The following is a 27,265-nucleotide window of genomic DNA, read 5'->3' as shown; positions in this document are numbered from 1 at the left end:
TTGCTTATTTTTTAAATTAAATTACACAACACATTTAAAATGATTTTATCGTTTTATATTTTTGCTTTCAAAATCCTGAAAGTTTTTTAACACAGTATTTTGTTTGACACAATCTATAAATCATATTATAGTGTGTACAAATTGAGCATTTGTGTTTGTTTTGTCATTATTTTTTAATAAAAAATGTTACACCTTTCTTGTTTAATTTGAGATTGCCTTTTTATTAATATTGTTTATTCAAAATTTTAAGTAAGTTCTAAAAAGGATTTGTCTTTTATATTACTGTCTGACTTTTAATTTTGAAATATTCCATTATAAGATATTTATTTTTAAACATTTTATATAATACTACAAAATGAAGAATAAAAAAGTATTAAATTGTTGATAATGCCCAATAGAAATTTTACTAATTTGCATGATGCCACCATTTGAAATTACATTATTTGTATTTGCAAAGCAGCATTTGAAATACTCAATTTGTGCTCACTATTAATTATATTTGATATATTTTAAAAAATAAAATAAAAAGGGAAACAAGATTCCCTTGCTTCTATGTATGCATTCATTGTTTCATATATTCCTTAATAATATTTTAACATTAATAAATTTATCAACATGTTCTTTTAGTTAGTTTATTTGGACTAGTTCTGACTGCTCCAAAATTCAAAAAAAAATGTCTAACTAAAATTAGATTAAGTACAGAAACCTAATGAATATTTATCCCTTTGAAATTAACTATTCAAGAACAAAAATAATTCTTTCTACCAAAAAATACTAATTAAATAAATAGAAAATATTTTCATACTCTTATAATTTTTTTTTATAAAAGAGGTCTGCAAAGCCTGACCCAATTTGATCTGTCAAGAATTTTTGCACATGTTTTTTGACTTTATATATTTGTTATAAAGCACAACCCTGGAAAAGAAATAAGCATAATTTATTAAAAATTATAATCAAAACATTAGCTTGAAATTTAAAAAATATGCTCAGGCTGGTCTATTAAAATTTGATTTTTTTTTGTATAAATTATCCAACCTGGCCTGCTTATAAATTTTTTAAAAATTTGGCCAGCCCAAGCTTTGCAGATCTCTGCTTTATACATGATAAATATATGATTTTCTTTTTAAGGGTGAACCATTGCTCGTAATAGGAACTCACGTTTTGATTGGTCAGACTAAAACACTTGAGAAACCATTGGGAGTCTTAATAAAGCAAAATATTGAACAATCACAAGAATTTCATATCAAAGCAATCATTAAAAAAAAATTAATTTTTTCCCAAAGACCAACACCAATAATAAATTATTAAAAATTATTTTATTTTTGTACATAATATTTGATATGATTCAATTAAATAACAATTATTGAGCGATAAAAGTTGATTTTGCATATTTGTTTTAATGATATATTATTTTGTAGAAATAATTTAAAAAAAAAACAAGTCATAATTTATAATTTCATTTATGAAAAATTTTTATTGCTATTATTATGTGTATATTTTTAAATTTTAGTCTTCCTTCAAATGGCTCATAACCCACATTGATTTGAGATTCAATCTAGCATAATTGGGATCAGGGTTGCCATACAATTCTGAATAATCTTCCAAGGGTTTTGTAGCTCTCTCTTGTTCATCCTTGTCGATTTGATTTTCTATCGATTTTGTATCACCTAAATCTGAAATTTTGGCTTCATTACCAAGACCTAGCCTATTTAAAATATGAGCAAATTTAAAGCTGGATCTTATTTTCTGTAAGCTCTGCTGTTTTTCTATGGTTGATCTCGTTTTGCTGTCGAAAGAAAATGAAGTGGAAGACAAACTATCACAGCGATTGGAAGCGGGAGAGAAATGGAACGTTGAACCTTTCTTCGTGCCAATAGTGAAATTTTTAGCATTACTCTCAGATCCTGGGGAATCTGCGTATATCTTAGGCGAGGGGGTAAAACTTTCAAAGTCGGTTGTCGTAAATGATTTGTCTGACATGTTAAATGGCAGAGTTTTATTGTCATTTTTTATATCGCAGGGGTTATTCAAATCGTGATTGGATGAGCTCTGCATGTATTGCTCTTGAATTGGAATGCTACTATCGACTTCAATGTAATTAAGAGTGGATAGTAGGCCTGATGATTTTGGATATAATTCAGGACAATCATTATAGATTTCGTCATTTTCATTATGAACATCTCCAACGTTGATGTAAACATTATCCGATAGTGATTTAGAGATGTAAAGGGATTGGCCCGTATCTTTAATTTGACTATGAAATAGTTGATAATAATCGTGAGGCTGGCTCTTAACCTTACTAACATTGGCATTAGATTTGGCTGAGGATTCCTTATGTTTATTGTTGATATCTAATGATCCTAGTTTATTTTCAATATGGTGTAGTTCAAAATTAGAGGCCAGATTAAGACTTATAGGTTTACGTCTCCAATTTTCACTGTTGCCCATTGAGTTAGTGTGGTTGATAAGGTTAGATGTTTGATATTTATTGGCATCAGTTTTTATTTTGGACGGAATAGAAATGGGCAAATCAACATTTTCAAACACGTGCTCCCCCTTGTTAAGATGGTTAGAATCGTTAGCTTTAACATCGTAAATGGAATAAATTTCTTTGGGGTCATAGTTTACCTTATCATATTCATCCACGATATGTGATTGCGAATTTCTTACTGCGTTGTAAGTAAGGGTTGATTCAGAAGATAATGAATTACTGCCGCCAGAGTTAATATCAGTATGCCTAAAGGTAATACACATTCGTCGATTTTTTGAACGATTATGCTGACAAAATTGTCTTTTTCTATCACTTCGAGAAGATACAGTGTGGCTATTCAAATCGGACTTTGACTTTAGTCTATGGTGATGATATCTATGACTATAATGTGTCCAAATACGTTTAAGTGTTCGAGCGGGTGATATAAATGACTTTTTTAAAATAAATAAAACATTTAAAAAGGACAAGTAAAAGCAAAAATTTTTAAAAATAAGTCATTTAAAATTTTTCGTCTAACAATTGATAGGAATGGAGGTTTGAGGGGAGAATAAAATACCCTATCTACTTATCGAGACAGCCAATAATTTTTTATTTACATTTGTTTCCTGGAAAAAGAATTTTTCCAAAAAAACTCTTGGCTTGATAAAATCAAATAGGCATGTAATTAGTGCTCAAAAATTGACGATAAAATACTTCCATCCCAAAAAGAATAAAGGTCACCAATGATAGACATGTTTATTTTTCTCACCTTAGCCTTTAAATAACTTTTAAAAATAAAAAAGAAGAAACCCCAAACAAATTAATAAAGTTTATACCAACCAGGATCATTTTTAAATCTTTACACTATATTTTTTAGCGGTTTAATTATTTTTTTATAATTTCCGATTAGTTTCTTTTGACATATTATCACTGCGATCAAGAGTATAAAACAATGTCAAAATATCGATTAATTTTTATGCATGCATGTATCTTGTTCCGTTTTCCCGCTACACTTAAAAACTGTTTTTTTTTAAAAAATGGTTCGGTTCTTTTAACAGTCATATTAATTACCTATGTCCATTAGCGATAATGTATTAAGATAGCATCGCTCCTTCGTAAAAAGAAAAACTTAGGATAGTTGACTATTCATGTACATGGTCGATTATGAAAATGTTAAATATTTACAGAAAGAGAAAGAAGTTAGTGAAAATAAAATTTAAAAACCTTATCGACATGGTTAAGCACGTGAATAGGAGTGGAAGGTTGAATTTCGCCGGTTTCGACGTTACTATAATAGTAATCCTTCGAAGGATCAGAAACGGGATCGTCCGATATTTTTGAAAGACCCATTATATTTTTAGGCTCTTTAGAGGAATTATCACGCGACGCATTGTTGAAGAGGGGTAACTTTAAATTTTTGATATTCCGATTCTTGGGTTCGGGAGGGAGAGCGAGTTTGCGAGTATTATAACTGATTATTTGATTCAACTGACATTTCTCTTGCAATAGTCTCGTTTCGTTAACTATGTTCTGAAGGTTTTGACGTATTTCTTCAAAAATTTCGGCGCTCTTTTTGGACCTAATTCATTTTTTTTTAAAAATAAATAAATTTAGAGAAAAAATGGCTATGAAAATTTATATATCCATCAACATGAATTCACATTTTTTTTGGCAACATGTTCGCCAACTTAGTTTCGATCAGATGAGGCAATATTCAAGGTATTGGAAAGTTTCTATATCCCACACTTAATATTAGCTCTCATAAATATTTTAAAAAATCTTTTAAACTGACATAAAGTCATAAATTGATAAAAAGATACTTTTTCACCGATATTTCCTAATTGATAAGAAATATTATTCCCTTCCACATCCCTTATTTTTATTAATTTTTTGCAAATTTTGTATATTAATTATAAATTAGTGATCAGCGGCCGACTGTGCATCGCTTCTTAACGGCCATAATCAAGGGCAGCGTGAATCGGACGAAAAAACGCCATTTAAAATTTTTTTATATTAAATATACAACTATTAGTAAATGGCTAATGCCGTGTTCTGATTCGTTTTATTTTTGAAACTTATTTCTGGTTAATCCAGGTAAACAGATTTTGGAACTAGAACACTCTAGTTCGGTTAGTTTCAAGTGTGCATATATTATTTTGTAATTTAAATATATTTTTTTGTTTGCAAATAAAACTATGACGCCTATTCTTACGAAAGTTTGAATAGTCTAAACTTTCTTTTTAGGTTGTTAAGAGGAAGCTTTATAGAAGACCAAACAATAGATTGTTTAAAAATAAAACGAACTATATAAAAAAAGCTATAAAAAATATATAAATTAAGTAAAAATAAAATATACACTAATAATACTACATGTCATTTTGAAAAAAAATCCCAATTAATAAAATTTAATTATCAGTGTTGTTAAAACCTACTTTCAAAAGTAACGAGCTATCAGTCTCAAAAAGTAGCGCGCTATTAGCTAAAGCTACTTTAGAATTTTTTTCAAAAATATTATTAACGTATCTCTATATCTCTACATAAAATTTTTGATTAAAATTTCAAATGTATATATAATTATTTATTTTTTATTGCATCTCAATAATAACAATATTTCCATACATACTGTCACACCTAAGTCTAGAGTAGTGATCAGAAAGTATAAACTAAGACTAAATAATCGTTTAACACTAGCACATAATGCAGCATATATAAAAAAAACCATCAATATTAATTTCGAGTATTTTTAGATTTTAAAAAGGCATCTTAGAGGATTTTCACTAGTATTAATATTTATTTCAAAAAAAATCAACCATAGTAGGTGTCGTTTTTGATCTGGCTAGGGTTATTCTAAAATTATAATAGTAATAGTTAGAACAAAAATTATGTAGGGGTTAAGTAGATGGCCATTTTTGAACCACCCTTTAACTTTTTATCTATGGATTGAAATAAGTATTTTTTATCATGTTTTGATAATATATATAGTTGGTGGTTAATTTTAAGTATGTTTAACATCCAGATAATCTATAAAATATTATTCTAAAATAGATGAGTCTAACGATAAAATGAAATATTAATTATTGTAATTTTTTAATTTATCATATAACTCTTGAATAATATCTTTTGGCCAGTTGCAACATACCATACCATGTCTGAACTAGGCCAGAAAATCTAGCATAAACTCATATTATAGATACTTCAAATTTCGTTTTAAAAGATTAAGCATTGGTCTATACAAGATATTAAATTTGTTTGGTTTATTACTAAATGTTTCCTCGATGAAGCTACTAGTCTTGTTTGATGATAAAACCTTCTGGCACATATCACAATAAAATTTTAATTTTTTTTATGGAGATTAAAACATTATTCGAATTCAGGTTCACAATTAAATAAAATAAAAAGATTATGATTTTAGAATCTTCTTCACTTTCCAAAAATTTTGAATATATCTATGTTCCCTGTGTAGTGTTGTTAAACGGCTCGTTTTGAGCCGATTTTTATAAAAGGCTAACTCAATATTTAGCCAGAAAAATATTACCCAAGCCTCGAGATTTCGATAATATATTTCTAGACCTTTATTCCTTCTATGAGCAGAATCTCCAGACTTACGTAATATTTTTCTGGATAAAATAATTAGCGTTTTTAAAAATCGGTTCAAAACGAGCCGCTTAACACTACCCCTGTGGGTAACTTTTTCCAATAAGAATATGGTCCCAATTCATTTTGAGTAGAATCATAATATGTGTTTGTCAATGAATGTTTACTTGTAAATGATTTGGATTCGAAATTAATTCTCTACATTTACAAAATTGAATATCATCATTTTCTAGAATTTAAGATGTTTTAAAATAAATTCAGTTGATGTGCAATTTTGTTGTTATATATTTTAATAACAATGTATAACTTTTGAAATCAGGCGTCTCCAACACCCAGATAAATTATGAAATAAACAAGAATGTAATTAAAAAAAAATATATAATATAATATTTAGGGGTGTACCGATACCACTTTGGAGACCGATCCGATCCGAGATATTCCCGATATTTAATTGATATCGGCCGATTACTGATCCGATATCATATCTAATTTTGTATTCTGTAAAGATACCAATGGTTTTAATTTTTAATATTATTTTTATTAATATAACATGTATAATTTAACTATACCATAAATTATGTCATTTAAATATATTATATTGATCAGTTATATATTATATTCAATTTATTTTTTAAAATTTATAACATTTTATTTTTGTTAATGACGTCATTTTATACTAGATAGGATCGGAAAATTTTATAATAGGGATAATCTATATTTTAAAATGGGTGAAATATCGGCCCGATCAGATAAAAAATATCGTTACATCTCTAATAATATTACCTACTTATAGCTAATAAGAAATTTAAAGCTAGTTTTTTAAACATATTTTGCGTAAGTGGAATAGAAATACAACCAAGTTGATATGTGTTATAATAAAAATATAATATAACAATTTGCTTATAAAATTTTATTATTATTTATTAACATAATATTTTAATATTAGAAATTGTAAAGACAGTGCATTCTGGGAGGCATAAAAATGTTAGAGTAGGCATGCAACATTTGTGAATGATTAGCTATATTATTTTTTTTATTCTCAAAAAGTTAATATGGTTTTAATATGCACAATGTCTATGGCTGAATAGTGTTGTTAAATGGTTTAGTTTAGCTGATTTTTAAAAACAAGCATAGGCAAATCATAATTAAACTTAAGATTCAAAAAGTTGTCGATTTGTGGGAAAAATACACTAGTTTTTACTTTGGGCTCAAATCATGAATAAGTCATTTTTAAAAATTGGATTTGAACCATTTAACAATACTAGCTGAATGTGACTCATTTGCAGATAATATAATAAAAAAATAACATCATTTAGCTGCTCTATCTTTTATAACAATTAGATTTTTTTTAAATGACAAATAAATTGAATTTTGGCTCCTTTTATTAATTTATTATTATTATATTATGTATAAAATAAAAAATGATATATAATAATATATACAACTTAAAAAGTAATGAAGAACAATAAAAATATAGAATCAAATAAGATTTTTTGAAAATATTAGTCCAATTGAACTTTTTCAAAAAAGCTGAATATTGGCCTCGATTCAATCTAATATTTAATATCAGCACAGCCTTTTATTTTATAGGTTTATATGAGATTTATTGATGAATTATCAAAATTGGCTGAATAACATAATGTTGAGGGTTATTTTTACTGTAGTCAATAATTATTAAATTAATTAAGGAAATTTCATTTCATTATTATAAATACAATTTTTTTATACAATAAATTATATTAAAATTAACCAAATGGATTCACATTAGTTTTAATTTTAAATAAATTCTGCTATATAAAACAAATAAAATACTAAATATCAATTTTACTTATTTATATAAATTATATTTATTAAAATATGATTTATAAAAAAAACTTACATAAATTTAAAATTTCCAGGACCAGTTGAACCTTGTCTTCCACACTCAAAACCAAACAAACCTTCATCACTACCATATTGTTTTAGTGAGATGAGAGGCCATCTAAAGAGATAGATATATTTCCTATCAATTTCAGCAAAACCATCATGAGAAAATATTGAATTTGGCATATGGTTTAAAAATGTTTTATCATCATTTTTAAAGGACTTAATTTTTGAAATAGTATGGTTAGGATATATGAATTTTTTTAGTTTTAACTTATTAGGTGATTTGAGCAAATGTGTTATAGTTTCTTCTTGAGGTATAGAAAATGATATTAATTTTAGCATTTCATAATATATTTTTTCTTTGTTGAGTTCTATAAAGCATTTTTGTAACCTCATAGATTTAAGTGGACGTAAATTAGAATCATATAAAAATAAATAAAGAATATCATGAGGGGTTACACATATTAGTCCTGCATTGTTTTCAAAAATGTAATGGTTATCCATTATTTTATTCGAATTTAAATAGTTACTTGAATATATTTGATCCATATTTATTTTAAAATATCCTGCCAAGTACTTAACAGAATAAAATTTAAAGGCATTCATATAGTTGTGTGTATAATTACTATATTGATCATTAATTATTTTTGAATCCTCAGAATATAGGCAATTAAAGATACCTGACACCAATTTTAGGTTTTCATTTGGAGGCAAAAAATTATTTAATGAGAGAAAACGTTTAATAAACCTTTTATCAAAATGATTTTTATTTGTCAAAACAGTGTTTTTATTTTCTAAGTTATTTGTAGATAGACTTTTATTATTGTGTATATTTTTTTTTAGTCGTCTTTTTCTTTTGTTTCTTTCAAACTTTTTTCTTTTTGAATTTTGAGATCTAGCTTGATTTATGGCTAAAAAAATTCTGCTACCTTTTCTGGTTATATATTTAAGAGGAGAATCTAATTTGGATTTTATATGAAAGAGAGAAGATAATTGATTATTTTTAAAATATGGCTCAAATAGGAATCGATAAGAAGATGTTTTAATATCTTGATAATTCATAGATATAATAATAGTAAAATACGATTTTTATTAAATGCATAGTTTTTTTTTTGGTTGAGTGGATTTTGGTGTAAATTCATATAATCTAAAGAATTGACGCGAATAAATCATTTGATAGATATAATAAAATAATCAGATTTTAAAAAATAATAAATAAATGAAATAAAATAAAATAATAAATTAAATGACTAAATTTAGTTTTTATCTTATTGAATAGGATTAGTAAAATTATAAAAGTTAAGAGCATAAATGGCGTTAACAGCTGACACAGATTTTTGTAGAATATTAATGCAATTTAAAAAATGAATAACAAATATATTTAATCATTCCTCCGACTGCTGAATATCTTAAATTATTTTATTCTTAATCTAAACGTTTTATTTCTTTCAAACGTTCTTTTAATATTCAGATAAGTACTTGTTTTAATCTTAAAATTTTGGCTTACAAGGAATTATTTTATTATTCAAATGTTTCAACTTAGCCAAGTTTCTTATTTTATTAATGGCTTAACTTTTCATCATATATTTATTAGATTATTCAAAGTATAATTCTGTTTTTTGTTATATAAAGCAAAAAATATAGAAATATACCTACTTTTAATATAATGAATCATAACAATGATAAAGTAAGGTATGTCTGAAGAAATTTATTAGATTAATAATATAATTTCATGATTTTTTACAAAATTTTGAAAGTTAGAACTTAATAATAACGCGGTTAGGGTTGAAATATTTCTCAATAGCCCTTATTGTTTAAATATTTTTGATCTATCTACCCACCCGGCCAATGTTTATATTTTTTAAGGCACCCTCCCACGTCGGATTATAGTAAGGGCGGATGTGCAAACCCAGTTCATTTGCAGACACCTATGCCTGATTTCCATCTATAAACATTTTGCCCTTTTACATTCATTTTTCAGTGCTTTTAATCAATAGTCTTCCAATGATTTTATTCCTCATTTCTTTTAATTTTTCCATAAATATAAATTCAAAAGTATATAAGAGTTCCCATGGAAAGCTAACTCACATCTCTCTAGCTCCTACCAATTGCTTGTAAAAATGGAAACTGGGGTCAGAACGTATCTTTTGTGAAATTTTATTTACTTCAACGCATTGGCAATCTCCATCCTTCACTCAGACTATTATTTGTGCTCCCACACACATTACCTATAAATTTTTTCATAAAGCCCCTCTCTTTCTTTATTCTGCTTTATCTACCTTATTTCTTACAACCATTTCCATTTATTTTTAAAAATACGTATTGGGCTTAAAATTATTGTGATTAATATAACTGCCTATAATATTTATTTCTCGCTTCAAAAAAATTAAGGGCCCTATTTTAATTGAATACTATTTAGATTAAAAGATTGCTATTATTTATTTATATGATAGCCAATGTTAATAATAATAGAAAGCATTAATTATTTAGATCATATTTATTTCTCCCTTTCCTAAGGCTTTTAAAATTCTAAGAATTATTGCTTTTAATTCTATTAATTAAATACTACATGCAGATATTTAATGATATTCTAAATATTATTTTCATTCTAATTGAATTTGATCAAAGTGGCTCTCCATTTTATAGTCTAATTTATTGTAAGGTAATCAGTTATTTTAAATATTAATATCGAGAAATGATTTCTTAATTCCTGTTAGATCAACCCGTTTAAAATGTTAATATTATAATATTTTGACATGAGTATTAAGAGAAATATTATAAAAAAAATTGAGTGTCAAATTTTTTTTAGGCCAATAAAACCTTTTAAACTTATTTTAAAGGTTTGCCAAAACAAGTTTATTTTCTGGGTCTATAATATTACTGTTCTAATAAAAACTCTGTTATATATTTCATTTTTAAATCTCAGCTTTAATGAATTATTACAAATATTTGGCCTTTTATACCTGATAATATCAACAAAATCACAAACGATGTAAATCTAAGTATAAACAAAAAAATAAAAATAAAATATACATAAAAATAAAAATCTAATACACACGAAAGAACGACTCACAATGAATCTAGCCGATGACTAAATAATAAACTAAATCTAAAACAAAATATTATGCGAATGTGAAAAGATATATCATCACATTATCCACGTTAGCAAAAGTCACGATTATAACATTTATTATCACCAAAATTTTGAATTCTCTCTCCTTCAGGATTTCCTATATCGAATCTAAATTTCCTATAAATGCCTTCATACTCATCACTATTCCTTCCCAAGTGTTAGTTCAGATTCCCAGCTAGAATATTCCCTTCTTCACTAGGTAGTCCTGATGTCTCCTCCAATAGAATATTCTATATTGTATTTTTCTCTTAGTCGTTACTCCTTGGAGAGCATATGTAGAAAATATTAAATAATTTTCTACTAAAGATATTACTCAGTAATCTACAAACATAACCAATGCAACTTTGCCATCATTCTTTTCTTGAAAAAAAAACTTATTCCATTTGCAGTGGCGTTTATTTTAAATGTTTTCATAATTTTTTTAAACTCTATTTATGTATTTCTTATGAGTGGTGAGCCCCCCCCCCCTCCCCCAATACCCTTATTTGGTAGTAGGTCTTCGGCCAGATTGATCTTCATTAATTTTTTATCTTCTACTACAATTAATTATTATACATGTATTTAGAGATTATATTTAATACAAATTGAGAATCCTGCTCAAGTGCTCTATCTTTATAACAATAAAATATTAATAAATAGCCTCATTCTAAAAGATTTTTTTATTTTCAGATTTTTATATTAAAAATCTTAGAATTATAATTTTTACCAAGTTGTTTGATTTTGTAATTTTATCCTATAAGGAAACTGATTCAAAAATGGAAATTAAATTAATTGGAAAATTAGTAATGTATACTCAAAAATCAACACAAAATGGATGTAAATTGAATTTAAATAACCAACTCATTATGGTTAGGGAATGATTTATTTTGATTTGTAGTATCAATTAATAATATAATAATTTATACAATAAAAATAGATTAATTATTTTAATATGTTTTTGCTTGAGACGAAAGAGAGGAAATTACAATAATAAAATTATTTTAATACAACAGAAAATATTATTTATTTATAATAAGCCCTAATATTTTTCAACACTTTAACACTCAAAGCAGATAGCTAAAGAAGCCCCTGTTAATTTGTTTTGCCATTTATTATCTTTCCATCTTTATCTTGCTTTAATGAATGAGCTTTCTTTGCAATGCGTCCATCAATGACGCGCTCTTCCCGTTATACTCACTCCACTCTAAATCACAACTCTTAACCTATGGCTACTATATTGGTTTCTCTACATAGTGTCAGTTCTTTGGTTATCATAGGCCTCGATTTAAAGGATTGTTGTTCCATTGGATTTACCATTCTTCTTATTGTAATAAATGGAGGAGGAAATTTAGGTTGTGCCTAAAACTTTACAATACCTATATTTGGTTTTGATTATTATAAATTTAAGGACCGCTTTTTAAATTATGCTCAAGGCTTATACACCCCCCTCTCAGGAAAATAGTAATTCTAATCACAGTCCACAGATAACCTTTTAAACCTTCATTAGTAAGCAAGAGATGTTGATTCTTCTGTCATATTGAGGTTGAAGGCATAATTTTTGGGAAGGTTAAATCTAATATATCCCAATGATAAAAGATTATAATTTAATTGAAAATTTAAATTTAAGATGGGATATAAAAAAATTAAATAATTATGAAAGAATAGGAGAATGAGCGGGTAAAATTAAGTGGTAATAAAAGAAATTAAGGGCTAACTTACAAATAATAAACTAAAAGAAATTGCTTTTACATCGACAATATATTCTTAAGGTACATTATAATCTAAAATATAAAAGTAATGGTATTCGTTGATCCTAGTTTGAGATTGAAATATATATGTGGGCGGTATCATAATATTTTGAATAAATTGTTTTTTAAATAATGGCTGGCTCTATAGAATGTATTCTATTGCAGTTATACCGTTGAGAGTAAATCCGAGACAAAAATAATTTTATTAACTTCATTAAATTCAAAATATATTTAAAAAAAGTAAAAAGTAACATATTCTGCCGAAAAACGGCCTTTTTATAGCTTATAATTTGATAAATAATTTATAATTACTTACAAAAATACAAATAACATGACTTATGAGTCTTATAATCCCGAGCCCCTATGTTAACAAACCAGATTAATACGCGTGATAAAAAATAAATAAATATAATGAATGTACATACAAAATTTATACCAATATAATAATAAAAAAACACCAATTATGACATCTCCCCCCTTACAAACGACCGAACTGCTGCCCCTGCTGTTGACTGATAAATTACTCCTGGGCATACTCTCACCTTATTAGTTGTTTTCAGCGCACCACTTGATATTCTTTTGCTCCGCAATATTTACATAATCCTTTTTCTGCTTTCGTCTTCTATAAGTCAACGGGGTAAATCAAAAAAATATGGATCTTATCTTAAAAATCCTATCATTATATTAAGAAATTTAGGTATTATATTACAATGTAAATATATACACATCATTTTTTTTTAAACAAACTTATAATAAATAATCAAGGGCACCCACATAAAAATTAATAAAAGAAACATTTATTTTCTTAAAAACTTATTACCAATAATAATACTTTTCATATACAACATTTTTAGTTTACTAAAACTTAATTATAAAACAACTATTCCCTTTCAAATCTCAACACTCCTCTATGATAAATCACATTTTCTTTCTCAATTACAAAATAAAAAAAATCTGATCCAATAATTCTCTTATTGTGCCTTTATTCCTATTCAACTTTAACAAAAAAAAGGTAAACGATCCTTAATGTTATATAATATATACATATATATCAACTTAATGCTTTATATAATATAATATAAATATATCAATTAAGCTTACCTAACATCATTTTATATATCTCATTATTCCTTTTTCCTTTTAATCAAAATTTACATATAAAAAATATGAAGAAAAAAAACTCCTACCTCATGTTTTCATGATGTATAATAAAATTCTACTCACCTTCCCTTACTACATTATTTCGATGCATGTTTTTGAATATACAATTTTATTTTCTTCCATTACTCGGGTCATAGATTTCGTTACGTCTCTACAAAAATAAATCCTTCAATAAAATATAAACGATATAACATTTTGTGAAATAAGATACATATTTCGACCGGAAAATATATATTTACATAATAATTGAATTCGATAATTAGGGTAAGATAATCAATATAAAATACATTTTTAGACATCATAGTTTTATTAATTAATTAACTCATCTGGTTGAGAAAATATATATTGGAAAATATAAAATTTAATTTAAGAAGAAATATTATTCATATAAAAATTAATAAATATGAAAAGATAGAGAAGAGAAACCCGTGATTTTTCAATGACCTTGAAAAATAAAACAATCTCCGGCTCATCCACTACCCTCACATTGGTTTAATTCCCCTTCTCAGCTGGTCAACATGCCTGAACCCCATTCTCCCATCCGGGAACCTTATACGGCACAGCATTCCACCTATTTTTTCGATCACCTACCTGATTCCCATTTCTTTCCACTTCCATACAACCTGGCCCACAATGTGTAACCTACCTTAAACTTTCCACTATTTTCCTGTTATATTTTTCCCTTCCTTCTCATTTGCTGGCCTCAACACATCCAAACCAATCCGCGTTCTCAGCCCCAAAAACCTTTCTGACGTCAACAACTCCGCCCCTTTCTAGCTATTATTATAATTAGCCACCGATACCCATATCTCACCTCCTCTAAATTTGGCTTCCTTAACTAACTTTTTATCACTCCCAATATTCTCTCACCCTGCTTATTCGAGCTCGGATGATAAGGTTGCACCTGTACATATTTCGCCCCACTCTCCACACAAAATTTCCCGAACCCTTCACTACTAAAGGCTGAGCCTCTATAGCACACGATTACCTTGGCCACTCCAAACTTCGCCCATAAATTTTTCAATTTTCTAGCAATTTTTATTATAATTCTACCCACAATCTCAAACTCCACCCACTTGGAGTATGCAACTCCCACAAGGTAATACTCTTTCCTATCAAACTCAATGAGGTCTACGTGTACTTTCGGCCATAAACATTTTTTTATCCTTTTCTGGACTGGTCCAGATATTACACACTACACACTGCCTAGCCAGTCTCCTTCATTCATTCCCGGATGCCACACATATTCACGACCCCATTGTCTCATCAGTTCTCCCTGATGCTCAGCATGCAACATTACCATTACAGCTTCTCTCAGCCTATTAGGTACCACCGCTCTATTTCCCTGTATTACACAATCAACCAATACTGTTAATTCCTTTTTCACACTCTTGTATCCTTTATCCCCATTTCGCCACGGCCTGCGCTCCATTATACACTCCTTTACCCGAAACAAATCTCTGGCTCGTTGCTGAACGAATTTCTTCCCAGCACACCGGGACATCTTTTAAAATTCTTGACATCACCCTCACCATAGCCATTTCCATCTTTTCCTTCACTATCCCACTTTTGTTCTCAACCTCTTCACCTGCCACACATCCCGACATAATGTCGGGCAAATAGTTCTATCGTCCCTTTCGATATTTCAAAGTCACATCAAAACTTCCTACCAATAATAACCACCTCTTCAACCACGGAGACATCATCAACTCTTTGTTATCTTTTTTAAACAAATGTATCAAAGGCTTGTGATCCGTATACACCACAAACCCCGCCAAATCAAAAACTCTCTGCATTTGGTGACCCCAAAAATCACCGACAAGACCTCCTGTTCGATTACTGAATACCTCATTTCCGCATCCCAAAAAACTCTGGAGTAAAACAATATCGGTCTCCTTATTCCATCTATCTCATGTTACAACGTCCCTCCACTCCATCTACCACCAAATCTACCTCCAACTCGTTGTTGAAACATACCAAAATTGGTTCCTCCCCAATTTTCTACTTCAAACACTCAAACGCGGCATCTTACTCTCCTCACTCAAATCTTATTCCCGTTTTTTATAACTTATACAACGGCGATGCCATTTAGGCAAAATTCTCAACAAATCGATAATATTAATTTATCATCCCTAAAAAGGACTATTCCTCCGCTTTACACCTAGGCTTCATCATATTTTCAATTCCAACCATATTTTTATGCAGTGGCCGCACTTCCACTCCATATATCCTATGCCCTAAATACACAACCTCCATCTCCCAGTCAGTGTTGTTAAAATAGCGCGCTACAAGTAGCGCGCTACTTTTTTAAAAAAATAGCGATAGCGGTAGCTCGCTACTAATTTAGAAAGTAGCGAAGTAGCGCGCTACTTCGCTACTTTTAATTTTACATAATAAATACATCTAAAAATTATTAAAATATATTTTTTATAAAATCTAAAATTATAATCCTTTTATTTAATTTAATTTTGAAATTTATATTTATATTTAAAAATATACATTATTGTTATATATTAGATATAAACAGTTGTTAAATAGCAATCTGTATTTAATTTATATTTCGCGCATTCATTAAATTATATATTTTTGAAATTCCGTTATTGATACGTCCTTGCTTTTATCTTATTTTTATATTTCATTTTACATTTTATATTAAGCATTATAAATCTTATTATGTGTGATGAGATTGTTGAGAAGATATTGAAATTTCTTTGGAAAATGAGCAATATAGATGATTCTTTCCCAAAATTCAAGAAATACTTTAACCTTGAAGAAAAAATTAATACTGGATATCGGTTTCGGTGCAAGATGTGCCGCAAAATTATCTCTTCAAATCATACGAGCAGCTTTAATTTGAAAAAACATCTAAAGGTAATATATTAAACAAATTTAATATCAATGTGTAGGCTAATCTTTAGTTTTTAAAATAAATTAAAATCAAAAACCAATCATTTTTTGTATATATTCATAAATTTTATCTAAATTATTTAAAACATTTTAAAATAGGTATTTCAATCATTTTTATGTACTTATCTCCTACATAATTTTTATTCTAAGTATTTTATAATTTTAGACTGTGCACACTTCAAATTATAAAGAGATTGAAAAATATCTCAAAAGTTTTGGAGTAATGGAAGAAGATAAACCCACTTCCAAATCAAATTTAATACAAACAAAATTAACCAATTTGGATTCATCAACATTTGGTGTATCCCAAAAATTGGCTGACAAAGTCATTATGAACTTTATAATAGATACAGTTCAACCATTATCCTTGGTGGAAAATGATTCTTTTATAAAGATGATAAACACTTTTTCTCCACGGACCAAGATATTTTGCCGGCAGACATTGATGGCAAGAATTTTGGAGAGCTTTAAGGAAATGAAAGAATCTTTGATATTAAATCTATCAGATGTCTCCTACGTCTGTACAACGGCAGATTGCTGGACTCACAATAGAAGGTAAAAATGTTTATTTTCTGATTTATAATATGTCATATTTTTAGAGCTTATTTAGGAGTAACTGCACATTGGATTGATCCTAAAAATCTTAAACGAAAATCTGTAGCGTTAGCTCTAAAGAGAATAATTGGCTGTCAGACTTATGACATTCTAGTCAATATTATTGCAGAAATCCATAGGTCTTACAAAATTCAAAACAAGGTTTGTAAGATGATTACGGATAATGGGTCTAATTTCCTGAAGGCCTTCAGGTTTTAAATTTATTATAATTTTTTTATAATATGATATAAATAATATAGAATATTTGGGGAAGATAATAATAATAACAATACTAGTAATATTCCTGACAAAAATATTGAAGATGGAAAACAAGAAGAGGATGATGAAATGGAGTTTGAGATAATTGATGTTCATGACATCCTTGGTTTTAAATTATTTTATATTTAATTTTTCACCAATATAAAATAAAATTTATAATATTTAGGATCTTCAATAAAGTCTTCTATGTTACCTAGCCATCATCGTTGTTCCTGCCACAACCTAAATTTAGTTGCGACAGTGGATGATGAAGAAGCATTATTAAATGAGGATTTTAAAAGAGTATCAAGATCTACATTTTCTAAATGCCAAGCTCTTTGGAATAAACAAAATAAGTCATCAAAGACGTCTGATATTTTCAAAAAAAAATTAGGACGTTATTTATTGACACCAAACACTACAAGATGGAATAGTGTTTACAATGCTATGAAACTTTTAGCATTGTTTATAGATGAGAAAAAAATGGAAATGAATTATATATTGGATCAAATGGGAATACAGTATTTTAATGTGGAGGAGCACTTTTATTAAAGAATATACTGAAGTATTTTTAATTAACCTCTAGATGCTTTTTTTAAATCTAAAAATACTAATTTAAATATTTTTGATGATTTTTTTCATATAAAAAGTTTGTTTATTAAATTTAATACTGCGTTGCCCTCAAGTGCTAGTGCTGAACGATTATTTAGTATGGCAAAGCTTATACTTTTAAAAGTCGCTCTAGACTTGGGGATGACAATACCGAAATGTTATTATAATTAAAGTGCAATAATAAATAAATTATATATATATATGTAACAAATTATAGTCATGTTTTTATATCAATATTTTATTTGTGGAAATAAAGTTACGTAAAAAAAATATTTAAAAAAAAATCAAAGTAGAGTAAAAAGTAGCTAATAGCGCGCTACTCATTTGAAAACGATAGCGGTAGCGATAGCGCGCTACTTTTTTTATAAAATAGCGGTAGCGATAGCGCGCTACTTTTTTTATAAAATAGCGGTAGCGATAGCGCGCTACTTCTAAAAGTAGCGTTTAACAACACTGCTCCCAGTATACTTTTCTCTTTACTCGCTTGCAATCCTTTCTCTCAGATTCTCTGAAATACTTCCTCCAACCTTCGATTGTGCTGCTCCAGCATGACCCCCGTTATCAACACATCATCCATATAACAAATACTTCCTCTAATCCCTGAAACACTTCAGCCATTGTCCGCTAAAATATGGGCGCAGAAAGGCTCAACCCAAACGGCAGCCTCCGAAAGGCGAATAACTTCCTTGGCGTGGTTATCGTCAATAATATCTGAATTTAACATTACTAAGAAATCCGCACACAACCGCAACTTCCCATTGGCCTTCTTCACGGGTATCAAAGGCGTCACTCACTCTCTCTACTCAACCTGGACTATCATGCCCTTCTTTACCCAGCGATCTAACTCTCTTTTACCTCCGGCCTTCACTCAAAATTTATATAATAAAATTATAATTTTTTCGGATGATAAATTGTTGATTTGATTATATGATTTAAATGTGGCTAAAGCAATTTTTTATTGAACATCATATGGCAGTGTCGTATAAGGTTAGATATGACTCACTTATCAATTTTGTCATGAAAAGTCTGTAAATAAAATATATATTGTTATATTTATCTATTTGAATACTCTACATTTTAATGTTTGAATTTATTCCTTAGTATTGTCAAAATCCTCAATATTACAAAAAAAATATTACATAAGCCTAAAGATTTGATCCAGGTTAAACCTTTTTGCCACCTAGCGAATTCTCGAGGCTTAGAGAATTATGCTTAGAGAATAATGATTCAGTCATTTTTGAAAATCGGTTAAATTGAGTAAAATATTTTTAAACATCTTGGCTGCAATAGACATGAGGCATTAGCAAAATAATTAGACTATTATTTGATAAGGCAATAATTATTTTTATGAATTGCATTAGTGTTTTTCCAACATTTAGAATTTGATATTTTTATTTCATTTTTATCATTTTAGGGTATCCATCAAATTCACGTAATCATATTACTTTGTGTGTTTTAGTTTCTGAGATTCGTGTTTATAGTAAGCGTATGATAGATTGGTTTTATAAATGAAGTCTGAGTAAATGAGATATATGATTATAAAATTTTCTTTATTTAAAAAATTTTTGAATCCAGTAATTTTTAAATATGATTATATTGCTTCTTCCGTTTAAGGGCAATTATCTCTAATATTATTAAGATTAGAAGGATTATCTTAGTTGTCAAAATGATTTTTATAATATTCATAGGCTTAAACAGTGGAAGAGAGGGCTAGAGGGATCCAAACCGAAACGAATATCGGTTCGGTTCAAGTTCGGACAAAAATAACGGTTCAAGGTTCAGGTTCGGTTCGCAAAAAATAAAAATATCAGTTCGGTTCGAACCTCTAAAAACCGGTTTGAACAATTTTGTATTCAAACCTACATTATAATTATGTATAAGGAAAATTTTTTATTTCATAATTAAAATAAAAATCCTCATTTTTATTAATTTCACATTATAAAATAATATTTAATTTGTAAATATAACAAATAAATATATCAATGATTAATTTTAATATTAACAAATACTTAAATTTTTTTTTATTAAGCTGCACAATTAATATATTTTCAAAATTTGTCTCACTCAAATTACATCTATAAGGAGATAATATAAATTTGATTGTTGAAAAACATCCTTCCACACTAACTTGGGTAGCTGGCATTGCCAGTATGATATCAGATTATGTGTCATTTACAATACTATAAGTAAATAATTTATTAGTTTAATTTTTTTCTAGGCATTATAATTTATAGGCTTAAAATATTTAAAAAATATTGTAAAATGGCAATATACTAAAGTTTATAAATATTATGACTGACGTTTATCAATCAAATGTGATTGATAATAATTTTTAAAACAATTTGAATATAATTAAGATTTTTGCAATATACTACTAGTAATAACTTACACATTATATTATAAACATAAAATTATGAGACTCCAACAAGTTCAAATTTTAGCGGTTCAGGTTCGGCTAGATATTTTTTAGAGGTTTAGGTTCGATAAAAAATACCGGTTTTTAGCGGTTTAACGGTTCGGTTCATGTTCAGTTTGGATCCCTGAGAAAAATCCCTCTTGAAAATTTAGCTGTTTCTTCTAAATATCTTTTAAGCTAATAAAAATTCCCCATCCCCTTCACATTCCCACCCCCTTTAAACTCAAAATGTATTTAACACCATAAACATCTTCTGGAGGTAACGAGTAACCGTAACGCAAAGCATTACAAGAAAAAAAAGACATATTTTATTTACTTTTTAAATTTTATAAATAATTTAGCAGAGTTTTTTTTAAATCAGATCAACCATCAAATTCCGTCATTTTTATTTTCATGGTTAAATTTTACAGTCAAGATTCTTAATCTAATTAATATTAAATCAATCAAGGATGCTAAATTATATTCTTATTCTATAAAGATAATTATGCTAATTGTACATTGGGTTTTTAGCCAAAAAGGTCGCCCATTCGTTGTTTTGAAACTTAATTAACCCACCCTCCCTCTCACTTATAATTTTCTTTAAAAAATTTACGCGCCCGCCCGCTCATTTATCTATATATTTTGTTTAACCTACCAACCCACCTAATGTTAAAAAATTATTTTAATGGCTGGTTTGACTCTTTATTCATTTATTTTAATGTATATTTAATTACTATATAATACGCAAAATTATGAAATAAAACTATTATTTTTAATAAATTGAAGTATTTTCTGCTCATTTCGCCTGAAAAATATCAAAAATTCTCCAGTTCAGGTCCGCCCATTACTTTAAAAAATTTATAAACTGCCTGCCGCCCAATGTTAAAAATGTTTTAAAAAATTCGACCACACCTATTCAAAGTATAGGCAGACCTGGGCGGGAGGGCAAACCGTTTAATGCAGACTTCCAGTTGTGTCGCTAGTATGATTTTAAACAATTTTCGATGATTGTGATTTCAAAAAATTTTCGATGATTGTCTGATTGTATTAAAGTATAAATGGAAATGGAAATATTAACAACAAATGAAAAGGATAATATTCTAACATGAGTCAGGGACTTATTATGCCCGACATTTTTTTTTGGGCCTCCATTTTTAAAATGGACAAAACAACATTTAAAGAAAAAAAATTAAAAGATAGAGAAATGATGTTATAAGATTAAACAAATTCAAAGAAATAAGAACAACAAATGAGAGAATATTCTAACATGAGGCTGGAACTTGTTATATGTCCGACATTTTTTTTCGGCCTCCATTTTTAAAATAAAAATAACAACATTTTTTTTAAAAAAAAATTAAAAGATGGAGAAATGACATTATAAAATGATTAATCAAATTCAAAAATAGTTTTTTTTTTCTAGGAATAAAAAAAATCATTTCTGTAATAAAAATTCAAGGTAATATATAAATATATACGTAAAGTAAATATTAAGGAAAAATTAATGATTCATCTAAATTAAATAATTAAAATTGATGGAAAGCCAAAAATTTATAAAGAATTTCAAGATATTTCTTTTCTGAAATGTATTTTAAAAAAAATTGTGATTTCATTTTCAATGACGAGAAAATTATTATCACTTTTTTCTCTAATACTTAAACTAATAAGAGAGTGTGCATGCTTCCAAAGCTACCTAATTATATTTTGATTTATTAAGTAAATGATTTTTTTTTATTCCTAGAAAAGACAACTATTTTTGATGTTTAATTTTTTTATAATTTCCTCCTTTTAATATTTTTAAAAAATGTTGTTTTGTTTATTTTAAAAATGGAGGCCCAAAAAAAATGTCGGGCATATAACAATTCTTTGACTCATGTTAGAATATTCTGATTTTCATTTGTTGTTCATATTTCTTTGAATTTGTTTAATTATTATCTTATGACGGCATTTCTCTATCTTTTAATCTTTTTTTTTTAAATGTTGCTTTGTTTATTTTTAAAATGGAGGTCCAAAAAAATGTCACCCATATAACAAATCCCTGACACTCATGTTAGGATATTTTCATTTATATCTGTTGTTCATATTTCTTTATTTAAAATTATTAATTAAATATTAATTAAAAATGGTCTTGAACTTTTTTGTATATTAAATAAAATGTCCTTTTTTGGTATCATAAAAACTCTTGTATATTTAAAACTACTTTGGTGGAAAACAAGGAAAGAGATTTGCCAAAGCTATCAAGATTAGCAAGAAAATATTCGCAATTCCTGCAACTAGTGCTTCTTCTGAACGAGAAATTTAGCATTGCTGGAAGGTTTTTGGAACAAAGAAGGACGTGTTTTGAATCCACAAAATGTCGATTTATTATTATTTCTGCATTATAATTCTTTATATTTTTTTCATAATATTTTATTTGATCAATTGTCCATAAATTAAATTGAAAATTTTTTTATGCCTAGTAATTTTCTTATAAAATTTCTTGTAGAGGTGTAATGCTGAAATATCTTTATTAGATGCTTAAAAAATTGAAAGAATGGCTATAATTAAATTTTATAATAACGGGTTTGGGGTAAAATTTTTTATAAATAATGGTTGGGCGCGTAAAATATTTTATATAATGGGAGGGCGAGGGGATGGGTAAAGAATTTTAGACTAATGGGCGGGCGGGTTAAATTTTATTAAAATATTGGATGGGCGGGCTTATGGTTCAAAAACCTACCCAATGCAAACTTCTACTCTAGCAATCTCTTCCTGATCAATGGTTAATAGGATTTGATATCTGGGTAGTGATGCATAAAGAATATTATTATTTAAATAAGTATCCTCTCTATCATATGTCCTTATATCTTATTGTAAATATTATTGTCTATTTTTTACAATTCTAAACGGCATTTTATCCAAATGCCATAAAAATTGGAGAGGCACATTTGCTTCGATGGTAGCCTCAAGATTGTCACCTTAAGTGGATTCAAAACTACACGCATGTTAGCTATTGAATCCCATTCTGTTTCCTTGAATAACTTCCTCTGTTGTAACAAATTCCATATAAAAACCTTACAATTTTAACAATCAATCCAGCATATCGCAAACAGTATTATATCATCATTTATATCTTCTTCATCCCAATTCACACCCGACTTGATTAAATTTGTACTATTATCGGTTGTTATAGTGTTAAGGTTATTTAATGGAATGCCATCTTTATTCAGGGTCTCTAAAATCATTTTTTTAGTATTATCACCTGTAGCTATTTCTTTCATTGCTAAATTTCTATTTCTCAACACGATAATATTAACTCGAGCATACTGGATATTTATTCCCAAAATGTTTCTATCTAATCGTTTAGCAGAATCAATTTTTAAACAAACTAATTTTATTTTTTGTTTCTCTTTTAATTTTTTTCCTATTTTATTAGACTAATCTGTAATCAATTCTTTAATTTTATAGTAAATGGTGGACACAACCAGGGCTTTGGTAATAGGGTCAATAAATTTTTTAAACCCTGAGTCTTTAATTATTGAAAAAGTGCAGCCAATAAAGGTCACCATCTCAATCAAAGCATTTGTCAAATCTTCTTCTGACATCGAAATATGACTAGATATTTGTGTATGATATCTTTCAATATTAATATAGTATTCTTTTATGTCAGATTTGGTAGTTATCGAGGTTTTAGTCAAGGTTTCTATGATTTTAGTTTTTTTTAACCTAAATACGCATCGAATTGTTTCTGATTCTCTTAGTATGTCTTTTTAAATTGCTATTAAAACTACCTGCTAATACTACTTCACATATTCTACATTCAGAATCTCCCATTTCATTAAATTTGAAATATTCGACTAATAAATCCTTGATTTTCATCTACAAATTTAATTTTTAACAAATTATTTAAATTTAAATAAAACTATCTCAACTAAATTTGTAATCACAAAATGGATTGCAGATTTGCCTAATTTCAAGTATAATTTAGGTATGACATATTCCAGGAAATATTATTTGATTAATAAATTTACTCTATAAATAGTCACCATTTATATATTTTTTAATTGCATTTATTTAATTTAATTCATGTTATATTTAATGCATTATAATTTGATTTTTTTTTAACAACCTAATCATTTAAATTAAATTTTCTAAACTAAATTTGCAATTACAAAATAGTTAACAGATGTTGCCTTATTTAAATTATAATTTAGATATGACATATTCTAGTGATTATCAAATTTAATTTATAAATAAATAGCCACCATTTATATATATATTTTAATTTCACTTATTTAATCTAAATTGTTTTTTTTTCTCTTTCTCCTCTACTATCAATTTATTAATCTACAAACAACAATATCCTATAATAGATATTATTTTATTATATATTATTGTCATTTATAAAAAAAAACTTTTAAAAGAGTAAAATTTAAAAATTTAACGAAAAATGGCCGACTCTTATAAATGATTCCACGAAAAAAATCATCAAAAAATGTTTAAAAACGATTTTTTTTTAAATAATTTTTTTTTGAATAATAAAAAAATAATTGATTTAAATAGGAACTCTTTTTAAACAGGAAATCTTTTATAAATGAAAATCGTAAAATTACATGTTTTTTATATTATATTATTTTTAAAAAATAATTTAAAATAAATAAAATGAAAGTTTAAAATAAAAAAAAAATTATTTTGAAAAAGATTGGACCCTGAACTTAAAATTTTTAAAGAGGGTTCGGGTTCTGGGTTTGGGTAATTTAATCGATCAAATTATTTGTTCAATAACTACTGAAACTTCCTTTAAATATAAGCTAGCTTACTTTTAGGGTAGGGCTATTTTCAGCACCTTTTACATTCTATTAATTTTAAATAATACGAATAAGTAGAATACTTAATAAAATAATGTAAATTTGTTTTAGGGAAAATATTTTGTAGGAAATATACCCCCTCCTCCATCTATGAACCATGCTGCTATTTCCTAGTTAAATAAAATATTCTATAGTAAAATTTTCAGAAACTATAGCATTATAACTCTAATCCATCATCCCCTCTTCATAATTAAAGGGTTTGAAATGAATAATTTCATATGCTTTTATCTGAAATATCTCTAATTTACTTATAAATGTTCAATAAAATTATCATTTTCCTTCTTATTCTAGAGGAGAATTTTGAAAAAATATTTCTTCTTCTAATGCAAAAAGAAATATAATTTATCCATTTTCAAATATTTATTAAAGAAGATATGCATAAAACAAAGTTGCTGAATAATAAATTTTAAATTTAAATCATTCTTGTCAAAATTTATAAAGCATTATTTTATTATAAAAGTATATTTAAAAAAAAATGTTATAAAAATTTGAATAATATAAACCAATTTATGGCAAGGAAAAAGTATTGAAGATAACTTTTGTCACAAACCTCCATAAGATTAATTCATTTGTTTTTTAGTATTCTAATTATAAATTATTAAAGAATATCTTCATTTTATTTGATTACATGTACATCCCTTCTACAACTCTTTTTCCCTTTCTCATATTACCTCATCAGAAATAAAATTAATTTTACTAAGATAATGAATTTCTTTATATAAAATATATAATTCTTGCAAAAATCTCAATTTTCTATAAAATTTTAAATATGTCATATCAGGCGCGTACGCAGGAATTTGGTCTGGAGGGGGGGGGGATAATAAAATTTTTTAGAAATAGCATTTGAGCATAAATTTATTATGTGACTATTAACTTTCCTAATACACAATTTTAAATTAATGTGAATTATAAAAAAATTATATATTTAAACCGGCATATAAAAAACTATAAAATAAATGTGAATTAAAAAATATTAAACGGATATAAATGGCGGCATTGAAAAACTATAAAATAAATGTGATTATAAAATATAAAGTGAATATAACCACCATATGAATCACTTAAATGACCCAAAATAGAAATTTGAATTTTTAAGCCTTTCAAATTTATATATAAAGTATAAAAAATTTAGTTGTTGGAAAAAATTTATACACAAAATGTTTCTTAGGAATAATTGTATTTTTATATGTTTTGAGCTAAATTTTCAATTATCACATCCTTGCTTGGCGTTAAATGCCTATGAATATTCAAAAGATCCAAACCATTCGATCTACTTTCAGAAGTTTTACTTCACAGGAATGTTTTCCAGAGACTTGCAGCCCAGCCCCGGACCAGACCGTATTTTAATTTTTTTTAAATATACCCGGGCCGGTCCCGAAATTTTTTTCAATTAAACACCCGGGCTGGGCTTGAAATTTTTTTTAAAAAAATGTCCGAGTCGGGCTATATATTTTAAAACCAAATATTTTAAATCGTCATTATTAGCTATAAAAATCAAAATTAAATATAATTTATTTTAGAAAAATTCGGGCAAAGCCTGTTTATTTTTTTTAAAAAAAACCCCGAACAGGGTCGAAAAAAATTTTGAAAAAAATATCGGGGCACTGCTCTGCAAATGGTACCTCTGCAGGGCTCTGTTATTCTTCTTAAAAGAGAATGTTCTCTCATAAAAAGGCATCATAAGATACTTTAACATCTTCCAGA

General features: G+C 27.3%; 1 protein-coding gene across 1 annotated transcript; it reads right to left on the bottom strand.

Annotated features, from left to right (window-relative positions):
- Window positions 1–1,302: 1,302 nt before the first annotated feature.
- On the bottom strand, window positions 1,303–9,035 carry LOC135925861 (uncharacterized). The gene is made up of 3 exons (XM_065461387.1): window positions 7,944–9,035; window positions 3,695–4,049; window positions 1,303–2,922 (listed from the first exon to the last, which is right to left on the bottom strand). The coding sequence occupies exons 1-3, from the start codon at window positions 8,990–8,992 to the stop codon at window positions 1,507–1,509; spliced, it is 2,820 nt and encodes a 939-aa protein (XP_065317459.1). The 5' UTR covers window positions 8,993–9,035; the 3' UTR covers window positions 1,303–1,506.
- Window positions 9,036–27,265: the final 18,230 nt, after the last annotated feature.

The sequence above is a fragment of the Gordionus sp. m RMFG-2023 genome, chromosome 3, assembly GCF_954871325.1.
Source record: "Gordionus sp. m RMFG-2023 chromosome 3, tfGorSpeb1-WG-v2, whole genome shotgun sequence".
Taxonomy (NCBI): Eukaryota; Metazoa; Nematomorpha; class Gordioida; order Chordodea; family Parachordodidae; genus Gordionus; species Gordionus sp. m RMFG-2023.
Note: the sequence above shows the minus strand (reverse complement) of the source record. Positions and strands in the feature narration are given on the sequence as shown.

Excerpts from the sequence above, each read along its gene's own strand:
- LOC135925861 (XM_065461387.1), bottom strand. The coding sequence starts at position 8,992 with ATGAATTATCAAGATATTAAAACATCTTCTTATCGATTCCTATTTGAG. Across the intron at positions 4,050-7,943 it reads CCTGGAAATTTTAAATTTAT|GTCCAAAAAGAGCGCCGAAA; the intron begins GTAAGTTTTTTT and ends AAAATGAATTAG. Across the intron at positions 2,923-3,694 it reads TGCTTAACCATGTCGATAAG|TCATTTATATCACCCGCTCG; the intron begins GTTTTTAAATTT and ends ATTTTAAAAAAG.